We start from the raw sequence: 15624 nt of genomic DNA on the forward strand, positions 1-15624 counted from the left end.
AAGAAGTGATAATATATCAAGTGCCAGTGCAACCCCAGCCGGAACAACCATCCGAAATCCCACATTCGTGGACCTCTCAGTCTGCCAAATCCAGACCATCTCGAGCAAATCCGCGAGTCAAAACACAATATTGGCCTTTTCCAGACGTAAGGGTAAGTTCAACCACCCAGCTACGTGGTTGACATCCGAAGCAAGGGAAAGCACGACCGAGCCAGAACGTTCACTTCATCCCTGCCTAACGTGTTCACCAGTGAACGTGGTCTATTTGTTTGTTTACTTCCACTAGCTATTTCACCTCACTCTTCATTCCTCTGGCCCCTTCACACACTTCATCATCACATCTTACTTTACTGTTCATCTTTGCTTTTTCCAATATACATACGACAGGGGAAATATGATACTACAAAAGGTTTTGTCGATCTTACTAGTTGTCGGTACAGGCCTGGCCGCACCTGCTGTGTAAGTTGATGATATTCGTGAAATGCTGTTGAGCTTGACTTGGGGATGATTGGTTCCTGTTAGCCTTATCGACATGTTCACTTCACGTTCAGTGATTGCCAGCAAGCACAGGCAACGGCGCAGCGTGGAAGACACAAGTGATAACTGATGGATTATACAGAAATACACGCGGTGTCGCGTTTAATTGGGGATCTGAGAAAATCAGAGGTGTAAATATTGGCGGATGGCTTGTTCTCGAACCGTAAGTCAAACTACGCACTGAATGAAGACGAACTCAATTGACCAAATATCGCAGCTGGATAACACCTTCACTATTCGAAGCTACCGGCCACGATGATATCGTTGACGAGTACACTATGGGCGAGAAATTAGGACCCGAACGCGCTCTTCAGCTTCTTCGACCTCATTGGGATTCATTCGCAACATGGCATGACTTCAACAAGATCGCGCAATCTGGGTTCAATCTAGTCCGCATACCGATTGGATTCTGGGCGTACGACACATTCGGTACACCATACGTTTCTGGCGCCGCACCATATCTGGATGCTGCTATCGACTGGTCAAGAAGCTTAGGTCTGAAGGTTCTGATCGATCTACATGGTGCACCTGGTTCTCAGAACGGATTTGACAATTCTGGTCAACGTACACCAGGACCCAGCTGGACGACGGCGAATACTGTACAGCAAACGCTTCAGGTGCTCAAGGCCATTACCGACAAGTACGCACAACCTGGATATCACGATGTGGTGGTTGGCATACAAGTGCTGAACGAGCCCATGGTCCCTAGATTGGACAAAGGCGTCGTTCAGCAGTTCTACAGGGATGCGTTCAACCAAGTCCGCACAGTCTCAAAGACACCTGTCATTATTCACGATGGATTCATACCTCCCAACAACTGGAATGGGTTCCTTACTCCCTCGGACAACGATGCACAGAATGTCGCGGTCGACCATCACGAGTACCAGGTGTTCAGACCGGACCTGGTAGCCATGCCACCATGGCAGCATCGTCAACTCGTCTGTAACAACGCCGAGTCTTACAATGGTGCTGACAAGTGGACGTTCGTCGGTGAGTGGAGTGGGGCAATGACAGACTGTGCTAAGTATCTCAACGGTCGAGGCGTAGGAGCCAGGTACGATGGGTCATTCGGCGGAGATAGTTTCTGGGTCGGAGACTGTGGCTGGGTCAACGATGTCAACCTCTGGCCCGAGAGTTACAAAGAAGACACCAGGGCCTTCATTGAGGCGCAAATGGCGGCGTTTGAGACAAAGACACAGGGCTGGATTTGGTGGAACTTCAAGACGGAGGGTGCGAGTGAATGGGACGCATTCCGACTCATCGATGCCGGAATATTCCCCCAGCCCCTGACAGATAGAAAGTTTGGCGCGATATGTACAAACTTTTGAGTGGTCCTGCCTGTCCCTTGATCCCCGGATATATCTCACAACAAATATCTCTTCGAAGTGGAGTGTTCATATTGCGGCTACAATCACTGTCATGGTATGCGAATCATGTCTCTGCGGGTGAGGCTTTTCTTCGGATTTTTTCCCTCCACGATGGGATATTTTGCGAGCCTATATCTATTTCGGGGGTATATAATTTCTTTCCAATCTTCTCCGTTTATGCGAACCTGCCATTTTCACATGTGATCAAGGGGTTTCCCCAATGAACGTGGGAAGAGTCTACAGTTTGTTGGACTTGTGTCATGACTTGGACATAATAGTTCGCTTTTAACGTTCCCTTATTCTTTGATGTGCGATCGATTGATCTCTTGAAACCCAGAAAGCCATTACACGATCAAGATGGAACACCCATACTACATGCCGTGCTCATCTCCAGACTCGATCGATATCAGGATACCCATAAATCTGAGGGCGCCACATGTCACTTCCGTGGCTTCTGGGCGAGACTTCTCTTCCCGCTCTGGCGTAGTTACCCGGCAAAATGCCTCTAACGCCGGCATGATACTATCTGACGTTCTCGCGTGCGATGTGCTCATAGACGGAGCTTTTGTTGGCCTACAGTGATTTCCCCGATTGCTGGGGCGATGTGGTGTGAAGCTATCGTTGATCGATCCGACGGAGTATTAGAATAATCCGCGCGCATTGAGTGTATGGGCGACGCTTTCTTCTACGAGTCTAATCTCGAGCGGGCGAGCCGTTGACGTTGTCGGTAGGGACGATCGTGATCTTCTCGGAGAGAATGTAGGGAGAAAGTATATGATACTGTGGCGGGGAGATTGCAGATACACGGCACATCATTGCTTTCCAAGTCTCCGAAAACGCCGTTTCCGCTTCACTTCTTCTCCCTCATCTCCCTGCCGCCCTCCTCGTACATCTGCCTGAGGCTCGGCATGACGTGCTCGACGTAGTGGGACATCATCTTGAGGACGTGGTTTGGGGTGCGGTGGTGGTGCAGCGGGCGCTTGGAGACGTCGCTGAGGCCCGGGTGGGGCACGACCTTTGCGAGGTCCTCCTGCGCCGTCGACTTGGTCGGCTCGAACTGCTTCCAGAACGGCTGCCGCTCCACGAAGTCCTGGTGGATCACGCGCGACCGGTCCACCGTCACTTGGAACCACTTCTTCGCTGTGGGCGGGCGCGTGGCGGGGGTTTCGAACGGGAGAGGGAGGGGTGACGACGACGAGGGCGATGGTGAGGCGGAGTTGTGGTTGTTTTGTTCCGATGCGGCGGCGGACGAGGAGGAGGAGGAGGAGGGGGATGACGATGCGTCTGTTTGGTTTCGCAGCGACGACTGGGTGAGTAATTGGCTCGGCCGCATCAATGTATCCATATCGTCTTCACTGTTTCCACTGCTGCTGTTGAGGCCGCTGCTGCCGCCGGGGGTGTACGGAGTCGGCGGTGCGATGGCCGTTTCATCGTCCAGATCCCCTCCGCTCGATTTGTGGCCGGAAAGTCCGACATCATCGACGACGACGCGCTCGAGTGCGAAACGGATGGGCGAGGCGTTCAAGGCCTGCTGCGCGCCGTGATCATCTTGGTAGATGGCGAGGGCGATGTTATCCGCCGGATTGTGGTACTCGTACTGTGCGTATTGCGACAACTGTCAGCAATTGTTTCCTGTTCACGGAGGTGTGTTTTGGGATGGGTGGATCTAGGGCAAATCTCGGAGAGAGCGAGAAGTTGGGAGCCCCATGCGCTTTTTTGTGACTGGTGGTCTTAACGTACCCGGAGATACTTGTAGGTGCTGATCTCTCCGAAGCGCTGTAGGACGCGCAAGATCTCGCGGCTTTCAGAGAGGTTGGCGGGCCGTGGTTGGATTCGCAGGTGGACGGATCGAGAGGCGAGTAGCTGGGTGGAGGCTCTCCGGGCGAGGACCGACATGACAGGGCAGTACTGAACTGCAGTATAGACAGGAGGATGAGGAGGGGGAGATAATAGGAGATAGGAGAGGGACGGGAGATGTTCAGGGGAGATTGATTGCTCGAAATGCTTGGGGTTGCTTGGGTTTGTTCGTCAGATCAGATCAGAGGGAAAAAGTTCCCCTTTGGTGGGTCATCGTCTTTCGTTAATCGATCCCGAGAGCCAGGATCTGGGGACCCAACATCACGTGGTTAGATACATGCAATACTCAAAACACTCAGAGCATTAATAGCACCACCTGCATTTTGATTATTTTTGGGTTGAATGGGATAAGCAATCTTGAGAAGGCTAGGTTGGGGGGAAAATGGTCATTTTCACGAGCGTACTTTACGGACAGAAACTTGTAGAGGGATAGTTGAAGACTTTGTATATATATTCGCGACTATGAAAGCTCGCGGAGCTGTATTTGCGACGGCGCAAAAGGCCTGTCGTTTTGCAATAACGCCAGACTCGACCGTGGAGGGAGCACTTCCTTTCCAAACGGTGTACGAGCCACTCAGCCAGAGTTATGTGATCCAATGTTCCGAGGACATCCAAAATGAAGCCTCCTATTTTCCCTTAACTGAATGTGCCCTGTTCCCTCCTTGTTTTGCGCGCTGTTATCCCTGCGGCATTCCCTTGGTATCAATGGTAAAAGAATAGACGCCGTAAACCCGATAAAAACCAAAACACCTTGACGATGCCCTTGTAAAGTTAAGTAAATAGAAATGCAACCAGCTATTTCGATGATCGCTTAGAGATGCGCGACTTCTTGCGCATGCGGATGTTCTTTGTGATGGAGGTGGTCCCAGGGAGACGATCGCTGGACCTTCGAAAGTGGAGCGCGTGGAGAGGAATGTGATCTTGCGAGTAATCCATGCCGATGGCCTCGTCCTCGGAACTCGATGTTGATGAGCTCCGGGAGGAGACTGGAGATAGCGACAACGACGACCTGGACGCGTCATAAACGCTGCATTGCTCTTCGTCTGCAACCATCTTTTCCACAAGCTTCGAGATGTCCTTGACATGGGAGGAGGAGCACTGTAGACGCATGTTGGACTGGCGCTGCATGCGTAGAACGGCAGTCGAGATGCGCGAGTACGGCTGGCAAGGTGGTGATGGCTGGAACGATTCGTTCGACATGGTGAGGTCGTCTGATGAGCCTGCGAGCAAGACCTCCGTTGGGGGCCAGGCACAGGACGGATCCTCCTCGACTTCGACGTGTAGGTTTTGGCTGAGCTTGGTAGTCAAATCCCCAATGGAACATGGCGGTGGTATTGTTGGTGACTGTAGTGGGTGTTGAGCGAGTATTGATGTGGGAGAGACGTTCATGGCAGCGCGGTCGGCTTCGTGGGAGAGCTGAGAGGCGGGTGTGCCGAAGGAGAAGTCTCGAAAGAGAGGCAAAGCCATGGTGGAGGAAGTTGAGGCGAGCACAAAGGCAATCCTCGATGGAGGGGATTCAGGTCGACTTGGTCGTGTACGGAGTAGAAGTAATCAGTCGAGATTGGGATTGATGAATGGGTTGAGATGGATATGATGTGGTGATATGTATGGGTATGGTGTGTGCACTTGTGGGAATGTGCTTGAGTCGGTGGATGTGCAGAAAGTGGGACTTTCTCCAGGTAATAAGGGCGAGGGTAGGGTTATTAGTGTATTGTAATGTTACGAGTAGCGTAGGCGTGGGAGTGTGAGTGGGCGTGGGCGTGGTGGGCGTAAGGTGTAATAGTTGTAGTCGTAAGTGTAGAGTGCAGTGCAGTGTAGTGTAGTGTATGGGTAGTGGAGGATCAAAGTGGAGAGAGTCGGACGGACTGATGGACTTGGACTTGCTAGGACTTGTTAGGGCAAAGTGACTAGGTAGACCAGCAGTGACCAGGTAGACCAGGTAGACCAGGTATTCGGCTGGTAACTTGGTAAAGCCATATGAGTGGAGGTTACACTCACTAGTTACACATTGGGCTTAGCCCGCCTCAATGCAAAATGAATCCTTACACTTCCATACGCACATACCATCCCATCATCACCATCTCTTCTTCATCCTTGCCCTTAGCTACGTCCACATATCCAAGTGGCAAAGACATGTCCATTCACATCCCATCGCTTCCCATCCTTCTTACCAGGAGAAAGGGTCACCTTGGGGGCGCATGAGCACGCCCCAGAACGGCGTGGCGGCGTTCTGGTCGTCGCGTCCAACCCATTCCTCACCATCGAACCCTTTTCCATCTCTCTCTTACTCTCTCCTGTCCTATCCTTTTCGTATCATATCTTACGGCTGTCTTATTCCCACAGCGCTAACTCGCAATCCCATCGCTCACTGGAGGAAGCCTGCTCCCTCACCACCTGGACCTGAACCTGAACCTGACTACTGGCGGATCCATAGAGGCTATAGTGCTGATCCTTTCTAGAATCAGCTTCTAGATCATGACCCGACCAAAACGACGGCCTACCGGAACCCAAGGTCTCCAGGGCCATGTTCAGGAACTGCTCCCAATCCAAAACCCCGATTCCCACTTCCCACTTTCCCACCTCACAGCCTGACTCAGCCCTCCGTTCTCCCAGGCTGGGGCCGCTGTCACACAACATGAAGCTCCCGGCAGCACAGGTCAGTCTGCGACTGCGTGCTGCGTGCCACTTTAAGCTTGTGCGATACAGCGCGCTGGCACCGTGCAATCTAATCTATCCTATTACAGTGGGTTATCCGTCTCTGAGGTCTGGGACGGGGGCTTGTGCTCTGTGCACATGGGAAATGCTACAAAGTATATCTCTCCCCCAACTTGTGCGAGTATTTGCCGGCAATAACCCGCTTCGATACGATGCCCAGCCGCTAGAAATAGGGACAGAAGGGCCGAAGAACGAAGCAATCACCATCGCTCTGTTGAATTGACACTTGGATCTGGGTTTTAGAAGCGGACCCTCTTCGTTCCATTCGCTTCAAGCACCGTTGTCTTGGCGTCGAGCGTTGCGTCGTCACTTTCAACCCACCTTTCCTCAGCGATCATCCACTTAGACAACACCTTTTCCTGTCCATCCAGCTCCCATTTCCACGATCGACACCCTCATCTCCATAATTACTATCGGCAGGGTCCACCATTGCTACCCATCTGCTTGCCTGTCCAATGCCTCCCCATATTTCACAAGGCAACTCGTGTCCCACACTGCCCCTATGGCCTACTGGAGTCTGAAGCCCTCAGCCCAGTTCAGCCTGGTCACAGCCAGACTTCACTGCCCCTCATGACCTAGCCGCGAGGTGGATGCTCTGCCAGCCAACCGCTTCATCTCGTTCTTTTCCACGAGGCAAATACACCGCATGATGGCCTCAGACACTTCGGTCCTGCCGGCAAACCTCAGCCATGCCCATACAATCCCAGAGCGGTGGAAATAACGATTGGTTCTGCACCCAAGCTCAACCAATCAGAACACACCTTCCATCCCTTACTATCATTCCTGGTATCCAGACTCTTCTGAACCATATGCTAATAACACCTGGACCTACGCGGTCCAGTTTATTTTCTCAAGTGTCAACAGGAAGAAGAGAATCTGCCCTTGTCGAATGATCGGTTGGTTCCACCTCTGTGATCATCAATGTGCATCAAACCATACCTCAGGAACTTGTCGCACCACGTTGGATCTATGCTGTGGCAATCAAGCCACCAGAACTTGCATATCGACAGTTCCCTGTACGGAATCTGCACAAACCCGTGATAGTTGCCTGATTGGCAGGTTGTCGTTTCAACTATCGACAGAGTTTAATCTGCCACTCTATCTAGTTGCCTAAGCCGTACTACTTGCAAGAGTTATCCTACGAGTGGAATGATTAAACCTTTTATCCAACACCTTCTTATGGCCAACATATGATATCACAACACATATAGGCGCCAAACAATACCTGCTGCACGTCGTTTCGTATGTACCGGCAAAATTATATGAGAACTCATGGAACACGATCTAATCTCGATTAGGGATTTGAACTGGTCGCCACGAACGCTGAAAGGCACTTGAGTGAGCCAGTCATCAAGATGACCACTGGATAACTCCGCCGGAGCAATATATTCTGACAATGATGTAGTATCTGGTGAAGTTCGGGCCCACCGAAGTGTGCACCGGAAATGGGGCCTTTTGTTCAGCTCAATGAAGCTTATGCACAACAACAGTTTGCTAGGCGTAGAATGGTACCCTATCAGTCCAGCCTGACGCTTTGTCTCCACCTAGAAGTAATACTGGATCTACAATTCCAGTTGCTTGCCTACTAAATCATTCTTACTACAGCTGAGCATTACTTCCGTCTGCATTGATGTCAGTTGGGTACAATTCACCAGGGTTCACGCATCATCATCACCCAACAGTATCATTACAAGGAGACGATTCAAGATTGCAATGTGACCCATCACCTCTGTACAGGCATGGCCTTTCTCAGCCAGTGCCAAAGAATAGTTCATGTGTTTGCTACATACACAATCAAACAACTCAAACTAATCGATAATCACAAGCTTATGGCTCCTCCTAGGTCCTTTTTGATAGTTGGCTTCACAGGCCTAGTTTTCTTTATGTCGATTGCGGTGCTCTGCAACTCTACGCCTTTGTTTGTCTTCTCTGGCGGATTCGTGCACTTCACTTCCAATCTGTTAAGGGAGAACAAAGACAAGCTCAAGCCACATTTATTAACAAAGATGATCCAGCTCCCCGTAAAATCTCTTCACTTCCACTTTCTTCTCTTGAAGTTCTATGCGAAAGCGATTGTATCAGATCGACACATCGACCACCGTCTCTCCACTTGAAGCAACCAAAGTACCACAAACATGCCGTTCAACTTTATCAAGTCAATTTTCCCCGCTCAACCCTCTCCTGGCAATGGACGATCCGTTCCTGAACAGCCACCCCAGAGAACCCGCAGATCTCCCAAAGAGTACGAGGCACGAGTGACGAAATCGAGACGAGCATCGGGTACTTCACAGAGCTCGCCATCAAGTTTAAGTGAAGAAGAGTCGCCAGAAGAGCCCCATTCCCTCCGCCGTCGACTATCTTCCTACAACCCCGACGAAGAGGAAGGCTGGGGTGTGGGCACCACAGTAGCAACAGTACTGGAGGAGCCTGCTCCACCTCGCGTGCGTGCTCCGAAAACTCCTCCCCGTACCGTGATAATGCAACCAAGTACTGTACCAACCGGAGGGAAGGGTGGGCAAACAGTCTCTCCAGAGGGACGACGGAAGATCAGAGAGCGTTGGGCGAAAAAGGTGGACGAAATAAAAGAGAACGCCGTGCGCAACGCCATTGTAGAGGCCGATAATCTGGGCGTATCTGCAGAGGATCGCGAGCAGGGTGTCCGCGAAATCAAGAGCTCTATTGAAGCGGCCAGTGGACAGAGTCAATACCAAAAGGGGCAACAACCTAAACCAATCACAAACCAAAGCAAGATGCCCCTTGGTAATCGCAAGCCCCGGCCCGCCCCGAGGCCACCAAAGGTCAAGAAGCGAGTCGTGAAGCCTGATGAAGAGAAGTCGGAATGGGAACTCCGCCCCCACGAGCTCGCCCAGAAGATGTTCAAAGAACATGCGGGCGATGCTAAACGTGTCGCGGAGGCAATCAAAGCAAGCCTAGCCGCAGACGGTATTGCTCATCCAGAATATGCCCTTCGAGACGTCGAGTTGCGCAATGCTCACTGGCAGCTTATCAATCTTGTCGAAGCATTCTCAGAGGAGTATTTCGACTTCCAGTTCGACGATACTGAATCTCTCACTGAGCGTCTGGCTGAATTCGCTCCCGAGACTGTAAGGATCATCGGATGTGTTGCTTCTGGCGGACCTGGAGGGCCGGGTGGATGGCACCAGATGTTTACCTACGCACCGAAGAGACGCGCACTCGTCTGTGCCATCATCGGAAATGTAATCTTCGAGCAAGTGTATCAACATCTCTTCTTCGGTGGCCATAGGAGTCAACTGGAAGAACTAGGTCGCGTTCAAAAGCAAATGGCAAACGCGGACGGTAAGTATTCAACGAACAACCCCCCTCACCTTCAAACCGTTCCCCAGACTGACCACCACAGGCTTCGATCGCAACCGCAAATACGCAGAAATCATATTCGGGGCACTTGAAGGCCGTGCCAACGGCGAAATCACGCTCCCGTACTATTTCCATGACCACGTCAACGAAATATTAATCGCGCTGCTAACCCACCTCGAGCCCATCATGACCCTCAGCCCGAAAGTCAAGTCCAACTCCACCAGACACTATAAAGCCATAGGCCGAGACCTCTACAACATCATAGTGAAAGCCGGCATCATCAGCCTCATCATGCGCTGCGACCCCCACACCATCTACCACTTCCCGCACAGCTTCAAAGAAACCGTCTTCGACGGCAGGACGATGGAGGTCGTCAACTTCGAGGACATGCAGGCCGAGGACCCGCGAAGCCGTAAGTCGTGGCCACAGGGCTACACTAAGGACGACAAGGACACCGCGCGGAACTACAGCCCCCTGACCCAGATCATCCTCATGGACGGCATCGAGGCGTACCGCCGCGGCGGGTGGGAGACCGCTGATTCAACCCGCTGGTCGCCCGAGTATGCCCAGGGAACGGAGAATGAGGGCTTCAGGGTCCGCAGGATCGTGCCTGCGTGGACGTATCTCAGGTGGGGAAAGCCTAGGAGGTTCGAGAGGGGAGTGGAGATTGCGAATGAGAAGATCCATGGGAAGGATTGGAACGGGGGGTTTGTGGAGTTCCAGGATGTGGAGGGAGTGCCGAAACCGAGACCAGTCGTTGAGAATGACGGAGACTCCTCCTAAGGGTTGTATGGCTTCACCAATGGTTTGATATAGATTTCCTTGTTCTTTCTCTACACTCTTGGATGGAAACTATACTTATTGTCTGAACTTTTACTCTGCTCTTAAGTGGTCATTTAGTATAGTATTCCCAAATGATACAATATTTCCTAAATGTAGATTGTCAGGACTTATTTCATGTAAAACCATGCCCTTTCTTCATGAAGTGCTGTCCTTTGTTATGCCATCACGATGTTACTGTGAGGTTAGAGAATACCGGCGCTAATGCTTAAAAGGGCAATTGGTCTTGGCATAACCGTTATCGATAACACCAAAATTTCTAGACTGTGCATCAACATGTTACACTTTTCACCCCAACCCCAACCTCTACTATCAAACCGCCCAACGAGCTCTCCGAATTGAGGGTTGCGGACCGCTTTCGCTACATATTAGCTATTTCATCACTTTCACGACAAGCGATCTAAACTTTCAAGATGTCTGGAAACCTGCGAAAGGTAAGAAACAAGCCAGTCCCAGACACCCCCAATTAAAACGACACAGCCAATTCAATGAAAACCCGAAGTCTAACAGAAACAACAGGACTTCCAACGCCGCAACCACCGCGAGCGCGCGCAGCCGGAAGAGCGACAAAAATGGGGACTCCTCGAGAAGCGCAAGGACTACAAGCTGCGGGCCGCGGACCACAAGACCAAGGTCAAGAAGCTCAAGCAGCTCAAGCAGAAGGCGCTGGAGAAGAACCCGGACGAGTTCAGCTTCAAGATGCTGAGCAGCTCGGTCGACTCGGCGGGCCGCAAGGTCGCGTCGAGGGGCAACACGGCGCTGTCGATGGACGTGGTGAAGCTGCTCAAGACGCAGGACGCAAATTACATCCGGACGATGCTGCAGATGGTGAAGAAGGAGAGGAGGGAGTTGGAGGAGAGGATTTTGCTGGGTGAGGAGGGCGTTGAGGCGGTTAGGGATGGGGAGGAGGGGGGGAGGAGCGGGAAGCATATGGTTTTTGTGGGGGAGAAGGAGGATCAGGATGCGTTTAGGGCGGATGAGTGGTTCGGGACTGAGGAGGAGTTTGTGGATAGGGCGTGGAATCGGCCGAGGAAGGCGAAGGATCTCGTCGTTGCGGATGCGGAGGACGATGAGGAAGAAGGACTTCAATCGAAGAAATTGTCGAAGAAGCAGCAGGAGGCCGAGGCACTGGCTGTGAAAGAGCAGAGGAGTCTGGCGAACAAGCGTGCGAAGACACATGAGAGGGCGCTTGCGCGGCTGGAGGCTGTCAAGGCGAAAGAGAGGGATTTGAGAATCGCAGAAGAGGAGCTAGAGAAGCAACGAGCGAAAATGAACAACACCATTGGCGGGACGAATAAGAACGGTGTCAAGTTCAAGGTCCGGGAACGAAAGCGATAATTGTCCAAGTCTCGAACGGAATGAATTGGTCGTTCTGATGACGCAAAAAAGCTATAGTACAATGATACCCCATGTCTCTCTCATACTACTATCTGTTCTCATATCGTTTTGAAAAGTGATTGGTATATGCTGCCAAACAAGACCAAACGCAATCATAGCCTCGCCGGCATCCTCATAGCACCATCCAACCGTATCACCGTACCATTCAACATGCCATTCTCGATGCTATCCCTAACCGTCCTCGCGAACTCCTCCGGCTGACCCGCCCTCTTGGGAAACTCCATCGCATTCTCCAAGCTCTGCTTAACCTTCTTACTCATCATCTTCGTCATATTCGAATCGAACAGCGCAGGCGCAATCGTAACAGCCCTGATACCATACTTCGACAGATCCCTGGCAAGCGGGAGCGTCAACGCCGCAACCGCGCCCTTCGACGCCGCATACGAAACCTGGCCCATCTGGCCATCAAACGCCGCCGACGAAGCAATCATGATGATGACGCCGCGCTCGCCGTCCGGGCCCTCGGGCGCCGCGGTCGTCATGTACGGCACTGCCTGGCGGATCAGGTCCAGCGTGCCGCGCAGGTTGATGTTCAGCACGAAGTCGATGCTCTCGATGGACAGCGGCTCGTTCTTCTTGTCGACGATGAGGCCGGGGAGGCCGACGCCTGCGCCTGCGACAACGCCGCCGATCGGCTTGCCGGTCGATTCGACCCATTCGAATGTGCCTTTGATTGCGGCAGCTATGGAGTCGGTGCTCGAGACGTCGGTTTCGAAGAACTTGGCCCGCGAGCCGAGTGAGGTTGCGATGGAGGCGCCTGAGTCGGCGTTCAGGTCGAGAAGGGAGACGTAGGCGCCGCGGGAGTGGAGGTCGCGAGCTGTCGCGAGGCCGAGGCCTGAGGCGCCGCCTGAGATGATGTATGTGCGGTCTGCGATCTTCATGGTGGATTTGTTGCTTGTGGGATGGCTGATGGATGCTTGCTGGTAGCAGGGAAGGTAAGCTACGGGGAATGCTGATATATGGCTTGTATTTCGATGTGGAGATAAACGGAGGATAAGATTGACAGTATATAGGTTGTCAAAAAGTTTAAATCAGTTTGAAGAGTGTAAGAAGCTAAAGTCAAGCTATCCCATGGAATTGTATAACATGTGCTCACCCTCAACTCTAGTGGGGACCAGCACATCCAAGTCCAACCTCGGCTCATCCAAAATCGAGGTCCCTCCATCAAGTCGGATCGGCATACACTCCAACCTCCGACATCCCGCTCCGTATCCTCATCATCGCCCGCTCCCGAATAATATCAATCTCGAACCACCGCAATCGAAAGTGGTGCTCTCCAGCTCCGCAAAGAAGCTATCTCATCGTACGCAAAGCAATCAATCAAACCCCCTCCTCACGACCCCTCCCCCCCTCTCAACTGGGGCCCTTCTCACACGCCCATTCCAAATACCTACCTCGCAGAGCCAATTGGTGCTCAGTTTTTCCTACCCATGGCAATGGCGCCTCCCGAAATCGACGACAGATCAGAGACCGGCATCGCTGGGAAGAAAATCCCATTTAACCCCACGCCGCTGTCCGCGCCCCAGGAACAACAGGTCCGAGACATATACTACGCAAACGTGCGTCTGAAGTGCGCGCCGGAGATTGAAGGTATTTATATATCCTTACCCTGCCTGTTCTACCCTTGAAGAAGTCATGGCATGATTGTGCTACGAGACTTCTCCAAATTGCACAATTCCTTTCTCCTCTTTTTAATTTTCACGATTCTGTTTAGACCTACATGCTAACGTGAATCCCCTCCAACAGCATTCGCGGCCTGCGCCCGTGGACGAACATTAACGATGGTGTGGGCGTGCCGGGACCAGAAGATTGCCATGAACAGCTGCATGCTGCAGTACCAAGGGCAGGAGGAGATGGACCGGGCGCGCAACGAGTGGTTTCGAAAGGCCGGCGAGCGGAAGCGGGCGAAGCAGGAGATGGAGAGGAAGGCCGACGAGGGGAGGAGAAAACACAGGGAGTGGTGGAACTTGGACGAGCAGGGGAAGCTGCAGGGGAAGAAGGCGGAGGTCAGTGATGCTGTGGTGGAGGGGAAGAGGTAGTGTGAAGGATTGCGGTTTGTGGGCTTCTTTTGCATTGGGGAATGAAATCCATCGCGATGGGGTGGTGGTGAGGGGATGATCGCATTGCATGGCGTTGTTGTCCTTTCTTTTCTCTTTTCGATCTTGGGGGATTCGTGGATGTCTGCCCACGAATGTCACGCATGTATAACACGGGACGCAAATGTATCATTAAGAATTTCTGAGAAGGTGCTAGACTATTGTATCATGTAGCACACCAAGCGGTCTGATACCCGGACAGACCTTGTGAATGTAATTGAAAAATTCAGCTCTGGTATACCCCCGTTACCTCCCAAAAAGAAAGACGCCTCTTTTCGTACCAATTGAGTGACTGGATCACTCTTGAACGCCGTAAAAATGCTGAGATTAAAAATGAACTGATTCGGTCCGTCAAAGCCCATCACCCGCTCCATCTGCGAGAAGATCGAAGCTTCCGAAGACAAAGGCGCCTCCTAAGGAAGAACCCTATCCATCCGTCATGTTGGTGTCGCCTTTGATGCCCATCACTTCTTCAAACTCGTCCTCTTCAACCTCCTCTTCCTCCATTCCTCCCATCACGGTATCTGTAGCAGCCGCACCTGCCCCCGAGCTGGCACCGATCCCGCCGACCGGCCCTCCAGAACCAGTCATATCCTCATCCACCTCGACCTCCTCCTCCCAGCTCTCCTTCACGTCCCATCCAACCCCCGTGAAGCAGTACCTCTCTGGCGGCAGCCTGACTCCAAACTCCCTATCCACCCTCGGCAGAGCGATCCTGTTCCTCTCGCTCGCGATATCCGTCATGAACTCCTTGGGCAGCGCAGGTGACAATTGGTACGCCGCGCGCGCGCTGATGGCCGTCTTCAGCGCATTGCTCGAGATGGTCTCCTCGTCTTTCGCGGCGGCCTTCTTGGAGGCAGCCGAGGCGTGTGCGGGCGGCTCGTACGAAATCGCATCGCTCAGGATGCCGGACGTGTAGCGGTAGGTGTAGTCGAGGAGCTGTAGGGGCACGCGTTCCGTGTACGCGTGCACGCCCATCTTCATGAGGAGGATGTGGATGAGGCGCGCGTCGCGCGGCCGCTTTCCCGCGCCGCTGTCTTGCAGCGATGTGAGTGGGTGCGATGGATTGATCGGTATCGAGGCTGGGCCGGTGCTTGAGGCCGGTGCTTGTGAGTTTTGGGAGGCTTGCGGTTGCGACTGGGTGTTCGGCTGCGTCGAGGATGCGGTTTGTGGACTGGGGTTTGGGGCGCCGTTGGCAGTGGTCGGAGGCGTCGAGATTCCATTTTGGAGCTCTGCGGGAGCTGGAGACGCCATGATGTGTGCGTACGTTGTAGATGGAGGTATGTATTGGGAGTCTTATGGGTCTGCGATCCCCAGGTTGAGAGTTGGGACAATGGTCTTGGCAAAGGTCATAGCGCAGGGCTGTTGAGGACTCCGTACGCTTGGGTAACTCACAAACTATATTTACGAGACAGCTAGCATGGGCATGGAATTCAATGTGAAAATGTCCGTTTAGCAAAGATGAAAAGATGGTAGAC

At 52.5% G+C, this 15624-nt stretch overlaps 9 protein-coding genes across 9 annotated transcripts; 5 read left to right on the plus strand and 4 right to left on the minus strand.

Annotated features, from left to right (window-relative positions):
- Positions 1 to 394: 394 nt before the first annotated feature.
- On the plus strand, positions 395 to 1853 carry BU24DRAFT_367675 (glycoside hydrolase family 5 protein; the record flags this gene model as incomplete). Its single annotated transcript, XM_033524350.1, has 3 exons — positions 395 to 459; positions 620 to 700; positions 755 to 1853. Coding segments are annotated over 3 exons (1245 nt in total), but the record flags the coding sequence as incomplete, so codon positions are not given.
- A 901-nt stretch (positions 1854 to 2754) lies between these two features.
- Positions 2755 to 3800, minus strand: BU24DRAFT_346093 (uncharacterized protein; the record flags this gene model as incomplete). Its single annotated transcript, XM_033523471.1, has 2 exons — positions 2755 to 3501; positions 3645 to 3800. 2 exons carry the CDS (start codon positions 3798 to 3800, stop codon positions 2755 to 2757), a joined length of 903 nt encoding a protein of 300 aa, XP_033385988.1.
- A 500-nt stretch (positions 3801 to 4300) lies between these two features.
- On the minus strand, positions 4301 to 5567 carry BU24DRAFT_420691 (uncharacterized protein). The gene has a single exon (XM_033527539.1). It carries the CDS (start codon positions 5226 to 5228, stop codon positions 4557 to 4559), a length of 672 nt encoding a protein of 223 aa, XP_033385989.1. The 5' UTR covers positions 5229 to 5567; the 3' UTR covers positions 4301 to 4556.
- A 2886-nt stretch (positions 5568 to 8453) lies between these two features.
- BU24DRAFT_154977 (uncharacterized protein) lies at positions 8454 to 10139 on the plus strand. Its single transcript, XM_033521317.1, has one exon. The coding sequence runs from the start codon at positions 8612 to 8614 to the stop codon at positions 9902 to 9904; it is 1293 nt and encodes a 430-aa protein (XP_033385990.1). The 5' UTR covers positions 8454 to 8611; the 3' UTR covers positions 9905 to 10139.
- On the plus strand, positions 9762 to 10782 carry BU24DRAFT_420693 (uncharacterized protein). Its single transcript, XM_033527540.1, has one exon. The coding sequence runs from the start codon at positions 9999 to 10001 to the stop codon at positions 10593 to 10595; it is 597 nt and encodes a 198-aa protein (XP_033385991.1). The 5' UTR covers positions 9762 to 9998; the 3' UTR covers positions 10596 to 10782.
- A 154-nt stretch (positions 10783 to 10936) lies between these two features.
- BU24DRAFT_367683 (small-subunit processome) lies at positions 10937 to 11990 on the plus strand (the record flags this gene model as incomplete). The annotated part of the gene is made up of 2 exons (XM_033524351.1): positions 10937 to 11086; positions 11172 to 11990. Exons 1-2 carry the CDS (start codon positions 11066 to 11068, stop codon positions 11988 to 11990), a joined length of 840 nt encoding a protein of 279 aa, XP_033385992.1. The 5' UTR covers positions 10937 to 11065.
- Positions 11978 to 13179, minus strand: BU24DRAFT_420695 (NAD(P)-binding protein). Its single transcript, XM_033527541.1, has one exon. The coding sequence runs from the start codon at positions 12929 to 12931 to the stop codon at positions 12143 to 12145; it is 789 nt and encodes a 262-aa protein (XP_033385993.1). The 5' UTR covers positions 12932 to 13179; the 3' UTR covers positions 11978 to 12142.
- Positions 13180 to 13259: 80 nt separating this feature from the next.
- Positions 13260 to 14390, plus strand: BU24DRAFT_420696 (uncharacterized protein). Its single transcript, XM_033527542.1, has 2 exons — positions 13260 to 13640; positions 13797 to 14390. The coding sequence occupies exons 1-2, from the start codon at positions 13487 to 13489 to the stop codon at positions 14087 to 14089; spliced, it is 447 nt and encodes a 148-aa protein (XP_033385994.1). The 5' UTR covers positions 13260 to 13486; the 3' UTR covers positions 14090 to 14390.
- BU24DRAFT_154999 (TFIID-31kDa-domain-containing protein) lies at positions 14376 to 15602 on the minus strand. The gene is made up of 2 exons (XM_033521318.1): positions 15542 to 15602; positions 14376 to 15450 (listed from the first exon to the last, which is right to left on the minus strand). Exon 2 carries the CDS (start codon positions 15398 to 15400, stop codon positions 14573 to 14575), a length of 828 nt encoding a protein of 275 aa, XP_033385995.1. The 5' UTR covers positions 15401 to 15450; positions 15542 to 15602; the 3' UTR covers positions 14376 to 14572.
- Positions 15603 to 15624: the final 22 nt, after the last annotated feature.

The sequence above is a fragment of the Aaosphaeria arxii genome, assembly GCF_010015735.1.
Source record: "Aaosphaeria arxii CBS 175.79 unplaced genomic scaffold BU24scaffold_3, whole genome shotgun sequence".
NCBI lineage: Eukaryota > Fungi > Ascomycota > Dothideomycetes > Pleosporales > Aaosphaeria > Aaosphaeria arxii.

Bases quoted from the DNA above. Each gene is read 5' to 3' on its own strand.
- BU24DRAFT_420693 (XM_033527540.1), top strand. From the start codon at position 9,999: ATGACCCTCAGCCCGAAAGTCAAGTCCAACTCCACCAGACACTATAAA.
- BU24DRAFT_420696 (XM_033527542.1), top strand. From the start codon at position 13,487: ATGGCGCCTCCCGAAATCGACGACAGATCAGAGACCGGCATCGCTGGG. The intron at 13,641-13,796 runs GTATTTATATAT...CCCCTCCAACAG, and splicing joins GTGCGCGCCGGAGATTGAAG to CATTCGCGGCCTGCGCCCGT.
- BU24DRAFT_420691 (XM_033527539.1), bottom strand. From the start codon at position 5,228: ATGGCTTTGCCTCTCTTTCGAGACTTCTCCTTCGGCACACCCGCCTCT.
- BU24DRAFT_154977 (XM_033521317.1), top strand. From the start codon at position 8,612: ATGCCGTTCAACTTTATCAAGTCAATTTTCCCCGCTCAACCCTCTCCT.
- BU24DRAFT_420695 (XM_033527541.1), bottom strand. From the start codon at position 12,931: ATGAAGATCGCAGACCGCACATACATCATCTCAGGCGGCGCCTCAGGC.
- BU24DRAFT_154999 (XM_033521318.1), bottom strand. From the start codon at position 15,400: ATGGCGTCTCCAGCTCCCGCAGAGCTCCAAAATGGAATCTCGACGCCT.